Source organism: Poecilia reticulata, chromosome 16 (genome assembly GCF_904066995.2).
Source record: "Poecilia reticulata chromosome 16, P_reticulata-male-v2, whole genome shotgun sequence".
Lineage (NCBI taxonomy): Eukaryota > Metazoa > Chordata > Actinopteri > Cyprinodontiformes > Poeciliidae > Poecilia > Poecilia reticulata.
The window spans coordinates 2,313,854-2,334,094 of NC_088845.1; the positions used below are offsets into that span (position 1 = coordinate 2,313,854).

General features: G+C 38.1%; 1 protein-coding gene across 1 annotated transcript in view; it reads left to right on the forward strand.

Annotated features, from left to right (window-relative positions):
* pear1 (platelet endothelial aggregation receptor 1) overlaps positions 1-20,241 on the forward strand; it is a 62,017-nt gene that overhangs the window by 17,652 nt on the left and 24,124 nt on the right. Inside the window, exons 2-5 of the mRNA XM_008430708.3 lie at positions 11,966-12,076; positions 13,728-13,829; positions 13,909-14,009; positions 18,444-18,536. Coding sequence (XP_008428930.1) covers positions 11,970-12,076; positions 13,728-13,829; positions 13,909-14,009; positions 18,444-18,536 — 403 coding nt within the window. The 5' untranslated portion in view covers positions 11,966-11,969. The remainder of the gene's footprint in view (positions 1-11,965; positions 12,077-13,727; positions 13,830-13,908; positions 14,010-18,443; positions 18,537-20,241) is intronic.

Sequence of the window (20,241 nt, forward strand, 5' to 3'; positions counted from 1 at the left end):
TTGTTTATTTAGTAAAAACTTGTAGAGGTGTGCCGATCGATCAGCCACCGATCATAATCGACCCAATTCGGTGAAAAAGTGTATGATTGGTGATCGCTGTCACATTTATTTCACTTCGCAGCCTGGATAATTTAACGTCCATCAGAGACGCCATGTTGGTTCGGAGAGAGACGCCATCTTGGCTCTGAGAGAGACGCCATCTTGGCTCTGAGAGGGACGCCATCTTGGCTCTGAGAGGGACGCCATGTTGGCTCTGAGAGGGACGCCATGTTGGCTCTCTGAGAGGGACGCCATGTTGGCTCTCTGAGAGGGACGCCATGTTGGCTCTCTGAGAGGGACGCCATGTTGGCTCTCTGAGAGGGACGCCATGTTGGCTCTCTGAGAGAGACGCCATGTTGGCTCTCTGAGAGGGACGCCATGTTGGCTCTGAGAGGGACGCCATGTTGGCTCTGAGAGGGACGCCATGTTGGCTCTCTGAGAGGGACGCCATGTTGGCTCTCTGAGAGGGACGCCATGTTGGCTCTCTGAGAGGGACGCCATGTTGGCTCAGATAAACGACCCATTTTATCTTGACTCTTTTCCATTTGTGCTTTTTTTCCACTGTATTTTTCCTTTACATAATAAATTGACACAACGACTTGGTAAAACTGAAAAGTCGTTTCTCATCCTCGTCAAGCTTTTTATTCATTACCCCATAAAGACTGGATTTACGTGGCGCATTACGGCTCTGCAGGTTGCTTCTTTCCAGAGAAGCACAGACCAACTCTGAATCCACAGAATCACTGCAGTTAACATTTTCATAACTCCAGAGGAGTCAAAGGTCGACAATATTTCACCTCCACTATTTGGTCTCAGTGTCCATTTTAGGCGTTTTTAACCAGTTCAAACAGAAAAAGTATTTAAAGGCTCCTGGTTATTAATTGCAGAAGCTTTGAAGAAAAAGGAAAATATGTTTAAATCTTTCAAACTAAAGATTTGCTGTGCCTGACATATAAATGAACTTTATTCCAGCTGGTATTTCAGCTTCTTTCTGCTCCCTTCAACACCTCGACTAATTCTTGTTCTTCCACTCAGTTTAATTTTCCTTCCTGTTGAACTTTTCTCTCCAGCCTGTGACTAATATTTTCTTCCCTAATTAGCGCCGAAGCTGTGCAGAAACGTACAGAGCAAACAGAAACCTGTGGTGAGAAAGATCCGAAACGGTTCCACCGGTGACGTTTGCTTTGCTTCAGAGTTTGTTTTTTAAATCCAGGCTCTGAAAAAGCCTCTTTTATCCGTTCATTTTTTAATACTGACCAGTTTTGATGACGTGTTTGTTTGACTTGCTGGAGCGTTTCTGCATTATTGGTGAAAAATCTGAGAGAAATGAAAGAAAGATGCTCTGTAGTTCGTATGAGAAGTCGCCGGAACAGGTGTTATTTTTTGGACGTGGTTCAGCGTCGTTCTTGTTTTTACGGCTAAAAATAAAAATTATGGGACAGTACGAACAGTTCTAATAAAAAGGTTTTTTTATAACTAACGTTTCATTGCAGAGAGAATAAATTAGATCTATTTCATGTTTTTTATTCCAATCTACCTTCAAGATATTAGACAAACCCTCTTTATTACTAATAATAAGATAATAAGATATTGATTCCAGGATAGGGGGAATTATGAAAGAATGAATAATTCAATAACAACAAATGTTTTAGTGTCTTAGAAATGTTTCCCTAATCTCTTTGTTTTTCAACTATCAGAGGAGGTGCAGAAAAATAAAAATGAGTTTAGCCACAGTTAGAGCTAATTTGAGATTATCAATCCTTCTTCATCTGGTTCTATAATACAAACAGTTAAAAATAAGATAAAACTAATTCAATTTAAACATTTTTGCAGTATTTATGTCACAGAATGAGATTAAATGGGATTGGTAATCTGATTTGCTCTTTACCTGCAGATCATCTTATTTGTATTTGAATGAAACCAAATTACCACAGATATAATCTCAGTACAGATTACCAGATAAACTGGTCCAGTTCAGATCTATTTATGTAAACTCTGATTAGAGTTTATATAAATATCGATCGACTCCAATGTCTCATTTTAGAATTTAAATTATTGTTTTTAAAGCGTCATGAACAAAGTCAATGTCGTTAAATCAGACCATTTCATCCTAGTTCATGCATTTATAAAGTAAATCACTAATTCACTAATTTTGACTAAATAAACATACTTTGTGCAATACTGACCATAATTAACAGTTTAACAGCTGTTTATACGATAATTTCTCTAATATATGTTCATAAAAGTATCTCTTCTGTTTTTAACGTACGTTTTACTGCAAAGCCAGTTTGGTATAAACTTTTTAAATAGGTAAATTGCTTTTTAAGTATCATCTAATGTTGTTTTTAAGATTACAAAATACGTTTTTTTGGCTAAGATTATTAAATGAGAGTAAAAGTTTGACGTATTTATTATTGCACAAACATAGAAAACCAGGCGACGAGTCAAAATGGTTTATTTTGTAGAATGAATCATATTTAAGACTCAATTTAAATGAAAAATCTGAGTTCTCTGCTCATTTTTGACGTTATCAGACTTAAAGTCCCAGAAGTCGTCCAACCATTTCACATGAGGAACGCATCAGACTGCAGCAGAGAAGGCGTGCAAAACCAGAACTTCATCTTAATCAAGTTCAGCCTCGGTTTGGCTTGTTTGGGTGAAAATGTGAGCGATGAAAGAGGCTAATTTTGGTAAAACATGCAGCTGTCTGATGAGCTCCTTTGGTGTTTATTTCAAAGGCTTGGGGTCTCATTCATAAAACATTGTGTAGGATATATACTGAAACTCTACATGTGACCAAAAACCAAAAATGATGCACAACAAAGAAAATCCTGATTTATAAAAACCAAACGCAAAAACACCAGGAGGCGATTTCCGCTTTATAAACAGAGCCGAGCCTCAAAGTTAGCGCACATTTCAGATTCTGCCCTCATTCAGCAATCAGAGGAAAGGACTTCCTGGTGGTTACCAACGGCAACCGTGGAGAAAAAGTTCAGAAACGCGATTTCACAAAATGGATCTGAGTGGAGAAAAACATCGTTTTGATTGTCAAAGTAGCAGCGTTACAAATAAAAGTTACACGTCATTATCGTCACATTTGTGCAAATTGGAATTACAAAAATAATTTTACTTAAAGACATTTTCTGATAAAATGTTTTGTTAGAGGATGAGGTGGTTTTTCAGCTGCACTGGAAACTTTTTCTGCATCACAGCAGTAATAATCAACAACAGGATGTTACTACTGGTGGAAACGACAAAGAAGACAAAAGGAAGTGGTTAGGACCATGGTGCTGCTTGTTTATAAATGACCTATCGCATGAACAAACTTATTCAAATATGATTGTAATCGCGTTTTTTATTTAACGGATAAGAAAATTGTGCTTTTTCGACATTAGCTGAATATCTTCTGTGCGGTTCTGGACGGATCGTTGCATTCAGACTCAGCCGTGTGCGTAAACACGAGTCGATTCCTTCGACCTGGACAGAACATTTCTGACAGACTCTACACTGAAAAAACACAAAATCTTTCAGAGTTCTTTGGTCTGATTTCTACCGCAAATATCTTTTAGTATTTAAAATAAGACAAAACTAACTTGCAAGTAAGTTTTCAGCAATAAATATGAGCTTGTTTAAAGTAAATATGTCCTTAATATTTATGAAAAAGTTGTACTTCCATTAGCAAATTATTTCATCTATTACAAGATATGTTTTGTACATTATAAGTGAAATAATGTTCCAGTGGAACTAGTACTTTTTCATCAATATTAAGGAAGTACTGACTTACAATAAGCTGCTATATCTTACTGAAAAGTTACTTTTAAGTTAGTTTTGCCTTATTTCAAATGTTAAACCAACTAAAGTAAAAATACTTGGTAGGATTTTGTGTTTTTCAGTGTAAAAATAGAATTAGTTTGAAGTGTAATCGTCTCAAAAACATGAAAATTCACCATCAGTCCCTGTTAAGACTGAATGTTTGGAGCTTGTTTGAATGTTTCAACACATTTCTGTGTGTGTGTGTGTGTGTGTGTGTGTGTGTGTGTGTGTGTGTGTGTGTGTGTGTGTGCGGTTATTCGCTCATTTTCTATTGGTTGATGGAGCCACATCAAAGCGGGACTGCCCTGCTGTTTTCATCACTTAACGCGTCTAAAAATACCCCAGAGCTGCTACAGTGGAGGCTTTCCACCGATCTGAAGCCAAACTTTGTGGAGGTGTGACTGCGTGACTCAAAGCATCAAAAGGGACTGGAAAAGTTGGCGATACCTCGCCGAGTTTCAGGCTTTTTGAATGAATTTTGGAGGATTTAATGGCTGCTCCTGCATGCAGCGTTGGAGAAGCTGCTTCTCTTTAAAAAACCAAAACGTGGGTGTGAACACCTGCAGCTCCAGACGCCTTCCCACCTCTGCAGGTAAAACCAAACACCAGCCGACTGTAAAACAACTCCGTCTGCACTCATTAAGCTGCATTTCTCAGCGTTTAAGAATTCCCATGCGGTTTGAAGCCCTTTTCTAATAAAGGGCAATTAAAACAGAGGGAAGGTAATGAAAAATATTTACCCCCAGTCCAATGAAGTGGTGGCTGAAGTTGATGAGTCCTCTTAATAAAAGCCACATGTCTGTGCCTATAAAGTGTTGTTTTTGTGGCAGAAATCTCCCAGCCGGTTGTGACAGCCACTGAATTGAGTCCTGGCGGCGAGCAGGAGAGAGAAAGACGCTAATCAGAGCCAGAAGATCTTCGGTTTCGGTCCCCATCGTGAAAACAAGTTCATCAGTCAGTGATAATCAGCCACTGAACTCTGTTTGTGTGGACATTGGCGCTTTCTATATTTAATCAGGGTCAAATTATTATTGCTGACCTTTTTTTCATGAGGTGGAAAAGTTGCATGAAACAGAAAATAGTCGTATTTTTACCACCAAACTTTTACAGAAAAGCTGACATCACTGCAAACCACATCAGCGTCCAGCTAATTTAAAATTTGGCAAAATAAAACAAGTGTTTTGAAAGAAAGAGACTCAAATTCTGCTTTTATAACACAGAATAAATTTGTTCAATCGAGCTCAAAATAATCTATAACACATAATTTTCCTACAAAAACAACAAAAGCAAAAAAGCTACTTTACTTGCTTCATTTTATTTATTTATTGACCCATGAATACTTTTGACTCGCATGACAAAACGTTTGAATTCCCCTGATGTGTTTGTTCAGTTTGGAAAGATCAGAGATAAATCTGCAGTAACTTTTATAAATAAAAATGTTTTCTGTTGGTATGAGACAGATAATCTGTGAAACGATTGATTTCGTCCCCCGTCTGAAGAAATGGGCCAAAAACAACCAATTAGAGTCAGGAGGAGGGGCTTGGCGCTGTCAATCATTCTCCTGTACTCACTGCTAAATGTGCTAATGGTGGAGAAACAACTTACCATTAGAGAAGTATTGTTCATCCACCGGCTGCACAGTGGCGCAGTTGGTAGAGCTGTTGCCTTGCAGCAAGAAGGTTCTGGGTTCGATTCCCGGCCCCGGTCTTTCTGCATGGAGTCTCCATGTTCTCCCTGTGCATGGTGGGTTTTCTCTGGGTACTCCGGTTTCCTCCCACAGTCCAAAAACATGACTGTCAGGTTAATTGGCCTCTCCAAATTGCCCTTAGGTGTGAGTGAGTGTGTGTGTGTGCATGGTTGTGTGTCCTGTGTTGCCCTGCGACAGACTGGTGACCTGTCCAGGCGACCTGTCCAGGTGACCCCGCCTCTCAACCGAAACGTTAGCTGGAGAGGCAGCAGCACCTTCTGACCCCACTGAGGGACAAGGGTGTAAAGAAGATGGACGGATATTCATCCACCATAATAGCTAACTAGCCTTAGCATTCACAACAGGATCTGCTAGCAGCAGAGGCACACGAAGAGTGATTGACAGCACTAAGACCCGCCTCCTGGCTCTGATTGGTTGCTTCTAGGTATCACTGAGGAACTGGGAATTCAGATTGTCTGACTCGCACCATACAGTCACGACATGGGGACGGTTCAAACTAATATTTAAAAAATATATTTTTAATAAGTTACATACTGCAGCTTTAAAAAGACCAACAGATTTTGAGGGACAAATAATCTGTCTCTGATAGATATTTAAACTAAATTGCTGAGGTTTTCTCAGAAAAAACCCCAACTTAGATATTTCAGAACTTGAAAAGTTTCAAATTTGCTAGAAAAAAACTAAAAATTTTGAAATTAATCTCAGAAATTTTCAAGAAAGTTTCAAAAATCAAAGAGAAGCAGCATTCAGCTTCTCTGCTCCACAAATCTGGAGCAAACTTCCAGAAACCTAAAAAACAGCCGAAACTCGGAGATCCTTTAATCCCGGCTGTTTAGAGTTTCCTTTGAAACATTATAAATGAATCAATAATCAATAATCGGATGCGTGACGATCCTGGCAAAATGTAACGCTTCAATTTTTGGTTCTTTTGTATTTTCTTGCGTTTTTATGATGTAAATCAGTTTGAACTGCCTTGTTGCTGAAATGCGTTGACAAATAAACTTCATTGATTGGTTGATTGGTTGCTGGACAGCCGGTTACGAACTCCCTGACCCTCGGCAGATGAGCCCCAGTGGCTGATGGGAAACAGGCGTGACGCTGCGGTGGATCAGTGAACGCCGTCTGTGGTCGGAGTTTCGTGACGAACAACATTCCTGTTGAGTCAGAACCACAAAGAACCGAAGACCCGGATCACAGTCACTGGACCACGATCCGATCTGCTCATGATTCATCACCGCATTTCATCAAACACCTTCAGATAAAACGCACAACTGAATAAAATCACATAACCTTATATTACAAACTGTCTGTCGGAAAGTCGGATGGATGCAAACTACATGCAGAAAGACTGGAAAACTGACCCAGTGCGTAGAAATCATCACATTAGTGCTGCAGTTGGATAACAGGATGAATGAAAGGTGGACATTTTAAATGTTTTTACATTCAAAAAGGTTTGAAATCGCAAACGACACAGCAGATAATTTATTTAAAACCTCCATGCAAATGAATAACATGACAAACTTCCTGCTTTTGGTGTTAAACGCATTAATGGATAGATGAATAAATTGAGTGCAACGATCACATAATATTAAAAAAAACAGGAAAGTTGTGTGAAAAAGGTTTAAAACTGAGAATGAAGCTGATATTTTATCTAAAACCTCCAAACTCCATGTTTTAAAGTTATTTTGTTTCCTTAGTTTTAATTTAAGTTGTTAAACTGGTTCTCTTTTCAGGTTTAGGTATAAAGTGGTTAAGTTAAATCTGCCATTAAGATTTTATTTCCACTGGTGTTAACGAGTTTACGTAAGTATGAAGGATAATTAGATGACGGATTGAAAAACACTACAAAACTAGATGTAAATGTAGTTTAATTTGTTTTATATGTTACCTGAACAAATCAATAAGAATCAGTTCCTGATCCTCTGAGATTCTAACGCCATTAGACAATAAACAAACATGAAATGATCCTTAAACATTTTTTTCCCAAGCGTCTCTGCTGGGAATTGAACCACTGACTTTACAAATATTAAAGACATAAATTATTCATCAAGCCGCAGGCAAATTTTCCTCTGGTTTCAGCAAATTTTCCATGCTTTTTCCAGGCAGTTGCTCTAAATGTAAACATGAAGCGGGAAGGAAAAATGTTCCTCCACAAACGAGAGACCTGATGAACGAGGCGCAGCGTGCAGCGCGGGGACGCCTGCTCTACTTATCCAGCTAGTTTAAACGTTTCTTCACCAAAACTGGAGGAAATGTCAGGAAGTGTTCGAGCTGCGCTGGAGGGAATTATCAGGAAACACTAATCTGGAGCCATTACTTATCAGGAGGTCAGAGGTCAAGAGAGGAGGCAGAGGGATTCATCTACATCAGTGGTCCCCAAACTACGGCCCGCGGGCTGGATCCGGCCCGCCTCCACATTTGGTCCGGTCCCCTGAACAATACCAGAGAGCCTTTAGATTTCTTTTCATCTACCGTATTTTCCAGACTATAAGCCGCTACTTTTTTCCTAAGCTTTGTACCATGCGGCTTATATGTGGATTTTTCTTCCACCACCAGGGGGCTCTTTAGCAGGAAGTAAATTATTGGAAGTCAAAATTGGAAATAAAAGAAGAAATTGCCCATTAAAACGGAATTAGGTTTTCATAGGAAATTGAAATTTGAGAATGTTGTTGATCAGTTAAATAGCATTGAGGGGAAAAAGAAGATTTTTCTTTTTTAAAATAATACTGGGATCATTATGAGAATTTGAGGTATAGATATTAGGATCCAGTAGATGGCAGTAGTGCAACAATAATGGTTGAAACCTAAAGAAGAAGAAGAAAGCGCCCATTTTCATTTAGCACATGCTAGTAGCAACACGAAGGATCAGCACTTTTACTGTTACAGTTCCCGTTCGGAAACTACCGTAATCAGTTCAGTTAAATCTAAACTTGGCAACTTTTTCTTTTTCAACCGTAATAAATGTGATATTCAATTGACCTGTTATGACTCAGATTTTGGGTGTCCATCCCCCTCTGCTGCTGCATCATTGTGGAAAACCTGGAGCGGTAGAGATATCTGAGGCTTATAGTCCAGAAAATACAGTATTTATTTAATAAAAAGTGTTATTTCCTGGAATTTTTCTGTGAAGAACCCAGAGAATGTTATTTGATTGTGCTTTCTGGAAAACAATACATTTTTACATTTAGGCACTCCTGCAATCGTCACACTTTTTCTGCTACAAACAGACTCCGGCCCCCCACCAGAGAAGGGAAAAGTTATGTGGCCCTCACAGGAAAAAGTTTGGGGACCCCTGATCTACATTAATGTTCAGGAGGGAAATTAAAAGTTTAACAGACAAAAGTGTTGAAGTGAGAAGAAGAGATAAAACGGATACAAAACGAGCAGAAAACGTCAGGAAACAAATCTGAGACCACGGACTATTTTTGTTGTTGTTGCTTAATAAAAGTCGTGGGTTTGGTTAGAGAAAACATCGAGGCTTTGTGTTAAAATATCTTTGCGTCTATAAAAAGCTATGAAGTGAATCATGAAGTTTATTCCGGAAAGCGTCGCCAACATTTTCCGAGCTGCTGCGACGACGATTCCCGGAGCAGTTTGGAAAAAATGACCCGTCGACAAACGACACTCCATCATATCGGGACGGGACATGAGGGGACAGGAGGGGACATGAGGGGACGGGACAGACGGGACGGGGCGGGACAGACGGGCTGAAAGTGGAAGAAACATGGCCGTTTATCGGCGTTTTCTTTCAAAGCAACCAGCGAAATGCAGAAAAAGGTTTTTTCATGTGAAAGGCGATCAGAACTGACGGCTTTTCTTTCCATCTACTTTTCATGTTCATACACTGTAAAAAAACGGCCATAAAGTTTATATAAAAATCACACTGTAAAACGGGAAACATAAATATTTTGTTTAATTCACAGAAACCTTCGGAAACCATCAAACAGAATCACTTTTATAGCATCAATATGCGAGGATAATCACATTTATTTTCTAAAACTACAAACAGAACAATATTGCAATAGACATAATATGGTAATATGGCATCCAAATACTGCAAAAACTATCATTTGTTTTTGAAAATATTAAACGTAATTTATACATTCCACTGCTGTTCAAAATTAACATTTAATTTTTTTGTAGATTAAACAGATTATTAATGTAATTCAGTTAGTTACTAGAGTTAATTAGCTAAAACATACAATGATTATAGTAAAACACTTTTTAAGTTTCTACAACGTAAATATTAAATGTGCAAACATCAAAAAGATCTCCACATCTAAGCATTTGGAGTCAAGATGCCACATTAATCTGAGGTAATTTTTTTTTTTTTTTTCATCCCTGAGTCGGTCCAGATACATCAGGAAGTGTCTCACGGTGATCGCCATGGCAACGCAGCCTTCCTGGATGCGGTTCAGGTGGTGTAGTTTTGTATCCGTGGAGCTTTACGGTGGACTCGGATCGCGTCGGAGGCTGCTGGGGAACAGCAACGTCTTTCCGTGGCCCAGTCCAAGCATGAAGGAACCTAATTAGAAGTTAATGTTTACCAGCCTGGGCTTTGTTTCCATCTGGATTACATGTTCAGAAACATGCCTGGCAACGTGCAGGCGGTAATCTGCTAGCATTTATATATTTAGGAAAAGAATGAAACGCCTTTCAAAATGTTTCTAAATGGGAGATTTTCAGCTTCAAATGTAAAAAATAAACTGATTAAATTGTTGAATGATCGATCTTTTCTCAGATTATCTCATAAACATGTTGAAAGATTTAACAAATATGTAAAGAAACATATTTTTGATAAAAGTTACAAACTGCATCTTTAAAATTGCTGCATTTATTTATATGATTCATTTGGTTTCTTTAGTAAAATACATATTTACTGTGCAGAAATAGCAGAAAATATTTAAACTCAAAGTAAATACCAAAATATATTGATGGAATATGTTGGATTATGATGGATTAGGATGGAATATGTTGGATTATGATGGAATATAATGGATTATTATGGAACATGGTGGAATATTATGATGGAATACGGTCAGATATGATGTACATGTTTGGATATGACAGAATATGATGATGGATTATGATGGAATATGGTGGATTATTATGGAAGATGGTGAAATATTATGACGGAATACGGCCAGATATGATGAATATGTTTGGAAATGACAGAATATGACGTTTCGGGGAAAGCTGCGCTCCCTGCTGCTCCCTGAGAGCCTGACAGAGTCCCTGCGCTGGGCTGCTGTGCTTGGCTGGCTCCCTGATCAGATCCAGATGTTTGTGGAGCGCGGCGGCCCCTCGCTCTGGTGCAGAGGGGTCAGAATGATGCTGGGAGTCGCATTTCTGCAGTCCGGTCCCTTTCTTTCTCTCTCTCTCTTTCTTTCTCTCTCTCTCTCTTTCTTTCTTGTGTCGGCTGAGCCTCAGCTTTACGTTTTGGGGGCTGCATTCGGTTCTGGCTCCTCGCTTCTCCTCTGCACGACTTTTATTAACTTCCTTTATAGGCAGGAGGGCAGCCTTAACTTTATATTGTTGGTAAACAGAACCAGTACAATAAACCTTTCCATTAATCACACAGACAGAATCGTTACTCATGACGAATTAAAAGCCTGACTGCAGATCAGCAGTTGTGGATATTTTCCATTCTGAGTTCCCAAACATTTCAGCACGACTTCAACATGTTCAGGTAAAAGCAGGGCCAGGCAATATGGCGGACGATAAACGGCTCATACTCGGGCCTAGAAACTTCCTAGAGGAAACAAGGTGACTTCTGAACTAGAAAAGTCTCAAATTTGAAAGAAAAACAACAATATTTTCAGATTAATCCCAACATTTTTCTTCAGAGAAACAAGAAACATTTCTGAGCTGCAAAAGTGAAAAAAAATTCCTGGAGTAATTTTTTGAGATTGTCAGAAATTTTCAAAATAAGGAAAATTCTGGAATTTCAAAAGTCGAAAATGTTTTGACTTTGGAAACTCGAGAAACATCCTCGTTGTTTATTCAACAAACTAATTAATCACATAATAAACTCTATAATCTCTGTACGATTTCTCGTTTTTCTCTACCAAAAACTGGATGCATAAAGTCTTCAGTCTGGATCTTTGCTCTCAACTAGATCCTTTCAATGAAGGATAATTAGCATTAAATGCATTTTTTCCTAAAGTTACTCAAGCAAAAGTAAATCTGAGTAAACGTAGCTGGTTACTACCAAACTCTGGTCACTGCTGAGTGAAAGTTTCCTCCAACTTTTCCAGGGATTATCTTTGTTTAAGTCGATCCTTGATGCAGCCTGAAAGTACAGCAGGATCTGTTAAAACCATGAAACCGTTTTTCACCTCGTGCCGTCGAGCCGAGCGGTTTTGCAGTCGTCTCTGAGCGTCTCTGCTTTCATTCGCCCCTCAGGACCATGCAGGCTTTGAGCTCCTCTGCAGCCCTGCAGCTTTTTGGCTTCCTGATTGGACTGAGCAGCTCCCTGGACCCCAGAGACCCCAACGCCTGCAGCCTGTGGGAGAGGTGAGGCCCAACGCGCCGGCATGTTTACGGCTCTGCGCGGCTGCTGCTTTCCACCGTTCCTGAGCTGCACGTTTCCAGTGGGATCGTTTAATGGACTCCAAGGGCCTCCGATCACCAGCTCTCTCCACCGAACTCACATTTTAACTGCTTTTCCTTGAAGGTTTCTGAGATTAACACAAGAATTTCTGGTTTTTTCTAACTGAAACTGAAATTTTACAGAAAAAAATTTAAATTTCAGAGGTTGAAAGTCAAAAGTTTTTCAACTTTTCAAACTCCGAAATTTCCAAGTTGTGGATAAAAAAGAGGAGCAGCAAGTTTCCACTGAAAAGCTTTCTAAGAAACAAGGACATTTCTGAGTTTGAAAATCAAAAATGTTTAACTTTGGAAACTGAATCTAAAAAAATATAGAAAATGTATATATACAAATCTAGACACAATGGCATTTTGGCATTTTTGAACTTTAAAACTCAGAGATTTGAAAGAAAAAAATGAAAATTTGAGAATAGAAATTTTCTTGGGAAAAAAAAGAGAAAATTTCTGAGTTTGAAAAATTTAAAAATTTGCTAGAAAAACATAGTTGAGAAATTTTCAACTTAATCTTCAGAAAAAATCTAAGAAACCTATGAGTTTCAAAGTCAAACGTTTTTGACCTTTGAACTCAGAAATTTCAAGGTTTCTGTCTGGAAAATTCAAAATTAAATTCTCCAAAAAGAAATTTTGTGTCAAATGTTTGACTTTTGGAAATCTAGACAGAAAAAAAGAGGATTTTTCCACCAAGAAACATCAGTAATTTTGAGTTTAATCTGAGAAATTTTCTTGATAAGGAAAGAAAATTTCAGAGCAACAAATTCAAAAATTCACAAGAAAAAAAAATCTGAAATTTCTGAGATTAATCAGAAAATGTTTTGATTATTTTTGGAAATTATTTTTGCTTCCTTTTGTTCTGCAATGGCCCTGATATGTTGTCGTACAACATATTTTAAAAAAATGGTCACGTATTATTCATAAAACATTTTATTATATCGATATTTTTTAAATTTTTTCCCTTTTGTGAAAATCACAAGAATAAAACACGTTCATGCTGACATTAAACATTTTCTCTCTGTTTTAGTCCCATGTTTGTTTTCCACAGAAAGTCTTGGAATCCTATAAAAATATTCTCATTTAGAGAAGGTTTATTATCGTTAACCTTTGCTTCGTGACCTTTAAATGGGCTGATGAGCGTAAATAAAACACCCTCCAGGCGCGACTTGCGTGATTTATTAACATTTTCTGAAAATCCATCCTGGACGGTTATTGAATTATTCCTTTGAAAGCCACAAATGAGGATCATCAAAATCATCTGGGAGTCGTGTCAGACGTTTTGCCCCTAATTTAACCAGCAGATGTGGATACATTTTCCCGTTTAACTGAATATTTTCCGGTTGAGGCGTGACTACTGGGTCACCAGAATCAGGACAACAGTGAATCTTTTGGGACATAAACGTCTGAACCTGCAGTCAATTTGAACATTTTGGGAAAAATGACAGCATCTGCGTTATTTATTAGCTCTCTGTAAGGCGCAGCAGGGGATTAAAATGGCTGACTTTTCCGCCTCATAGCTCCTCAGTTAACCCCGACTGCTTCTTTAATCCCATTTTCTGCCTTTCAGCTACACCACCTCGGTGAAGGAGTCCTACTCTCACCCCTACGACCATGTGACGGAGGAGCCGTGCTCGGACCCCCGGACGTCTTACAGATGCTCCCGTCACAGGTTCTGCTTCGCCTCCTGCCCCTGACCGTCGGTCTTTATGTCCAGGCTTCCTGTCTGACTGACTGTGGGAATCTTTCAGGATCACCTATAAGACGGCGTACAGGCAGGCGGTGAAGACCGAGCACCGCAGGCGGTACCACTGCTGTCCAGGCTACTATGAGAGCGGAGGCCGATGTGTTCGTGAGTGGAACACCAACGACGACTTCAACATAAAATCGCTGATTTCTACAGACCAGATTTTAATTTTTTCTCCTCGTTTCTTTTCTTGCAATAAGTAAATTACAAATGACAGAAAATAATCAGTGCAGAACTTTGTCAAACTGTAATGTCACAGCAGTTCATGAGCTAAAAAGCTAAAATGCAGTGTGAAACAAACATGTAAAAGCTAAAATTAGCTAAAATGCTAATTATGTCAATAGCATGCTAGCTATCACTGCCATGTTGACCAGTAATCACTTTGCATTTAGTCTGTTCAGTTTAGCCTTTAGGTTAAAACTAGCTGAAAAACGAATGTTAGCTAAAATGCTGTAAATAGAAACCCTTCTTGAGAGAGTTCAAGACGGGTTTCACGTCCTCTTGAACTCTCTCTTCAAAGTTATTTTCTATTTTCCCTGTTTGTTGACTGTTGGTCTCATGCTGGTATTTAGCCTTAGATGGAGTTTCCCACGTGTGTTAAAGTTAGGCAACATGTTGAATACATTTAAAGCATGCTATTAAGTCAGTTAGGATTAGCTTTTGTATCAAAGTTAACTAACATGATCTCATTTTAGCTCACATGCTAACATTAGCATGATGGCTATCACTAGTACGTTGACCTACACTATCATACTTACTCATCATCCTTTCAGTATAAAAAGATAATCTTAAAGCTAATATTAGTGTAAATGCTATCAGTCAGATGTTGGCTAAGAGTAACTCTCCTTTTCTTTAGGGTTGGGCGGTGTGGTTTGAAAATAAAATAGTTTTTAAAACCAGATCCAATTTCAATGGATTTTTTTCACCTTTTTTTTCTAAAAAAATAAATAAATTACAAATGACAGAAAATAATAGATGCAGAAGACCACAGCAATTTATAAGCTAAAATTAGCTTAAAAGCTAAAGGTAGCCATGCAGTGTGGAAAAAAAAACCTTGTAAAAGCTATCACTAGCTAAAATGCTAATGCTGACATTAATTCTGTCAATAGCATGCTAGCTTTCACTGCCATGTTGACCAGTAATCACTTTGCATTTAGTCTGATCACTTTAGCTTCTGTTAGCTACTATGCTAACATGTGTGCTATCACCAGCATGTCGCTTAACCTTAATTCACGCCATTAAATCAATTAGGTTTAGCTTTTATATCAAAATTAGCTGGTTGTGGTATTTCTTTTTTCTACTTCTCAGCCTAACTTGATCTCAACTTGTCGTTTGTTTTGGCAAGTAACAAAAAGTCACACTTAAGCACAAATGTAGCAAAATCCCTTGCAAATATTTCTAAATTAGCACCAAAACTCTGATTTTGATTGCAAATAACCACAAAAACAATTGCAAAACCCTGGATGGAATGCAACTGGCAATATAATATGTCTGTAAATGTAAAATGTGCTAAAAATATAATAATTATTATTATTAGTTCTTAGACATATCCAGATTTATAAGTACAGTTGTACAAGTTAAAATAAAACCAGAACTGTGTATATGAATAATTATTATATTATGTGCTTATTCCATATGATAAATTTACTCTAGAATTTGATGCTTTTGTGATCTTTATTATATTTTTGTAACTGAATGATACCACAATTATCTAAATTGTGGCATCATTGTGTTTTAGGATTTTACTCTTTTTGATTTTTTTAAAGAATCTTGGCCTCCACAGCTAATCTGTAGAAAACCTGTATAAAAATGTCTGTGTGGGAGTTGTGCCCCCTTTGCCCCCCTTTTGGCTACGCCCCTGGAAGAAAAGCTCTCTGCTTTGAAAAAGTCCTGAATCAAAACCTTGAGCTTTGCAAACGGTGAAGCTCCAGTCCTTAAACTCTCAAAGATGCTTAGCTGACAAAATCTGAGTGACTTCTGGGTGATCAGTGTGTGTTTGCATAAATTCCTCTTTTTGAAACAGATCCAGATGTGTCAGATTAGGTTACTAGTTAATTTTGAAAAGCAGTAACTTTAACTTCCATACAAGCTACAAAGTGGTCTTCAATGTTTTTTTAAGTGTTGTAAATATTTTTCATGTCAGCAGGGAACAGATTGTTTTCCTCTCTGTGCTGTGATCGGGTACAAGAACAAATTATTCCCTCCTTCTGAACTTATTCCCAAATGGGTTCTAATAATAGTCCTGAATATTTTCCACTTTGTCATCAGAGCAGCTTTTTTGATTTCTCTGCTAATGGATGAGAATCATTCTGTGACCCGAGTCTGGATGTCGATGAATCTGTTGGAAAACACTCAACACTGCAGCAATTAGCTGCAACAGCAAACTGCTTATGGCTGTTGTGGTTTTTCACTGAAACATCTCATTTTCATAGAAAGCTGCTTTTCTTTTCCCCCACTGTGAACCGGCGCAGTTTGTGGGACATAAATAAGCCAAATTATGGGTTTGATTTTCACCAAACCTTCAGAAATTCAAACTAAAACATATCAAATGAGTTTGGCTTTCTTTACACGTAAGTCACTCAGATTTTGTCAGCTAAGCATCTTTGAGAGTTTAAGGACTGGAGCTTCACCGTTTGCAAAGCTCAAGGTTTTGATTCAGGACTTTTTCAAAGCAGAGAGCTTTTCTTCCAGGGGCGTAGCCAAAAGGGGGGCAAAGGGGGCACAACTCCCACACAGACATTTTTATACAGGTTTTCTACAGATTATCTGTGGAGGCCAAGATTCTTTAAAAAAATCAAAAAGAGTAAAATCCTAAAACACAATGATGCCACAATTTAGATAATTGTGGTATCATTCAGTTACAAAAATATAATAAAGATCACAAAAGCATCAAATTCTAGAGTAAATGTATCATATGGAATAAGCAAATAATATAATAATTATTCATATACACAGTTCTGGTTTTATTTTAACTTGTACAACTGTACTTATAAATCTGGATATGTCTAAGAACTAATAATAATTATATTTTTAGCACATTTTACATTTACAGACATTATATTGCCAGTTGCATTAACTCACTTGGGAAAATGTCTCGTTATAAACGTACCAATAGAACAAGGAATTTTAAGGAATTATTGATTTAAAACAAGTTCCTATATGCTACTGAAAGTTATTTTTAAGTTAAAAACAAGGAAATTTATGCCTGAAAACTAAAATAAATTTGTTAAGAATGATCTCAGAAATCTTTTTGACAAAAACTTAGAAATTTCTGGATTTGAAAAGTCGAACATTTTCCAAAGATTATACAAAAAGTCACAATAAAATAAATCTAAACTGTAATGAAAAACCCCAAACTATTAAAACTCTGCTTCTGCCATTGGTCCAGTCCTTCCAAAGCATGATGCTGCCACCACCATGTTTCCACATGCCAGTCAGATCGGCCCGTGAAGCATCTAGATTTGAGGATCTGGACGGTAAAAACGGCGTTTCTCCGCTCTGCAGTGGAAAACGCTGTGAGGAAAAGCAGAGACGGTCTGGGCTGCAGCTTCAACCCGACTCCGTTTCCTTTGTCCTCAAACATAAACGCTTCGAATGAGAAGCCAGGCTCGCAACGTGTCATCTTCTCCAGAAAGCAGCACTTTTAATTATTCCAAACACGTCTAATTACATGTAATCACACTTACCTCTTAGGTCTGATGACACGTCAAGAGGTCGTTTCCACAGGCTGGCGAGGAAAAGGGAGAAAATAATCAGTGAAATTGTTGTTGTGCAAGAAACCAAATACAGATTTGTGGTGAATAATCATCTGCTGGTCATAATTGAATGTTTGTGAAAGGAACGTTTGTGAGGAAGTTTAATTTCGCTTCCAGCAGATTTGTTTTACTCACAAAGACGATTCAGAAAGAGACAAAATGTCAAAGTTTATTCATAAAATACATTTACAACACAAATGTTTACGTCAGCAGAGTTACAGGCTTTAAAAATGAATTTGAGCAGCTCGACTTTACCGACATTTTCAAGTGAAATGGACAAAAACGGTAACGGAGAACCAACCTGCAAAGCAAAGAACCAACAAAAATGCATCTTTAAATCACTTTTTATTTTTTATCATGGAATAATTGCAACATTTTTCCTCAGCAGATTGACATTTTAATCTGTAATTTTCCCCATAAAGAGAATTTATCCATCCTCTTTTCACAAACGTCTTACATTTTTCTTCATTTCAAAACAACAAATTTACTATAAAACATTATAAGTTGTCTTTTTTCTTTAAAAATCAAGTAATATTAGCAGCTGACAGTTTTGTTTAGATGAACTAAAGAGTAAAATGTATTTTTCTCGCGTCCCACTGAGGAATAATAATACATATTTTTATTCTTTTATCTATTATTGTAGGGATAAATGCTGATTCTCCGTCTCCGTGCAGCTTTTGCAACGCCTCATGCTGAATTAGAAATAAATTTCCATTACATTGCTGTGTGATGGTTTAAAAATGAAACGTATTAAATCACTGATGTGTGTGTTTCTGATCGACAGCTCACTGCAGTAAGGAGTGCGTCCACGGCCGCTGCGTCGCTCCCAACCGCTGCCAGTGTGAGAGAGGATGGCGAGGCGACGACTGCTCCAGCTGTGAGGCTCATTTTTAAGATTTTTTGGACACATGGCTGCATAATTTGACAATTAGGAAATAAATTTACTTGATGGAAACGAAAATTTACGACAGTTTACTAGACAAAAAGTAAATTTCTGCCAAAAAACTTCAGAAATTTTCTAGGAAAATCAGAAATTTATAAGTGAAATTTAAAAAAAAAAAACTCAGAAATATTGAGATTAATCTTGGAAATATTTGAAACAATTGTTTTAGTTTAATTTCCAAAAATAAAAATCATTAAAAAAAATTAAAACATTTTCAACAAGAAATTTCCACGTTTCTTTCTAGCAAATCTTTGGGAATTTAATCCTCCTAAAAAGTTTCGTTTTTGGATGGAAAAAAAAAAACTACTACTATTTGGCTAACATAAAAAAAACACAATTTTGCAGATGCAGCGTTTCCATTAAGTAGAAACTCAACTAAAATCACACATGAATAAGTTTTGTTCACGTGAAAAGTCATTAAAAAACATTCTGCTCCATCATCCTCCAGCTACTTCCTGTCGTCTTCTTTGTGGTTTCTGCCAGTAGCAACATCCGGTTGTGAAATTGTGCCAAAAACTGTTTCCATTGCAAGTTTAGAAAAATGAACCCATTTCGATGGGGCCAAAGAAAACACCCCATCCTGTCACCAAAACGTTTCATCGACAAATGAGATTTTGTCAAAACTGATTTGTTTCCATTTAGCAAATTTAGTTTTGAAATGTCAAATCGTGTGATTATATGATCAATGGAAACAAATTACAAATATGAAATGGAGACTCAGCTACAGGTAAAACCAACATAAACAAGCCAAGTGGAGCTTCCTGCATCCATCACTTCCCAACAGGAGGTTTTCTGTTGGAAAGCAGCAGGGGAGCATGACGCCATGAACCACCCAGCGCTCCGTTCAAGTTATGAAACTCTTTAATTCACTCCTCTGCTCAGAATAAACTGTAAAAATAGGCCAGTTTTTAGGGTATTGTAGAGGATAAGGCTGAATGTGTGGCGGTTATGTAACGCTCAGCTCTGACCCACAGCCACGTTTTCCACAGGATGATGTTTCCCTCCTGGAAATGAAGTTTTCCACTACCTTTTCTCCTCAGTCAGCTGGGTCAATAGTACACTGCGCTTCTCTTTCCTCTGGTTTCTCTCTCTTTTTTCCCCCTCTCCCATTATTTTGCAAAACTCTCAAATTAGCTGCAGCGTGTAGCGGGAGGAGGGGAAATGGAAAATGTGACCCCACTCTCCTTCTCCTCTTACTCCGCCTTCCAAACCCTCACTTAACTTGTCGTTCTGCGTCTCCGTTTTCTCCTCGGCTCTTCTGTAACGTTTTCGCCCGAATACGAGCCGACGCTTCCTGTTTGCCTGCGTGTTTCACTTCTCTGGCTGCGGGAAAGAGGAGAGGGTCCCCATGTTTTCATACGTGGTGAAGATTTAAGACGTGGCCACAGTGTGCTCTGCTTTACGAGCAATAAAACGCGTTTTGGAAACGGAGAGATGGTGTAAAGCTTGGAAGTGTCGCGTCGCTCACCAAACCAGCACCGAGGATCGTTTATGGAGCTCGTATTCGAGAGCAAACCAGCCAAGATAAAACCCTGAGGGTTTAATTAATTATGCCAGAGGGAATTATTGTGAGTTTTTATGCAAATTCTGCTTTGGATCAATCTTAAAAATCTCCCAAATTCAGTGCAGAAGTACTTTA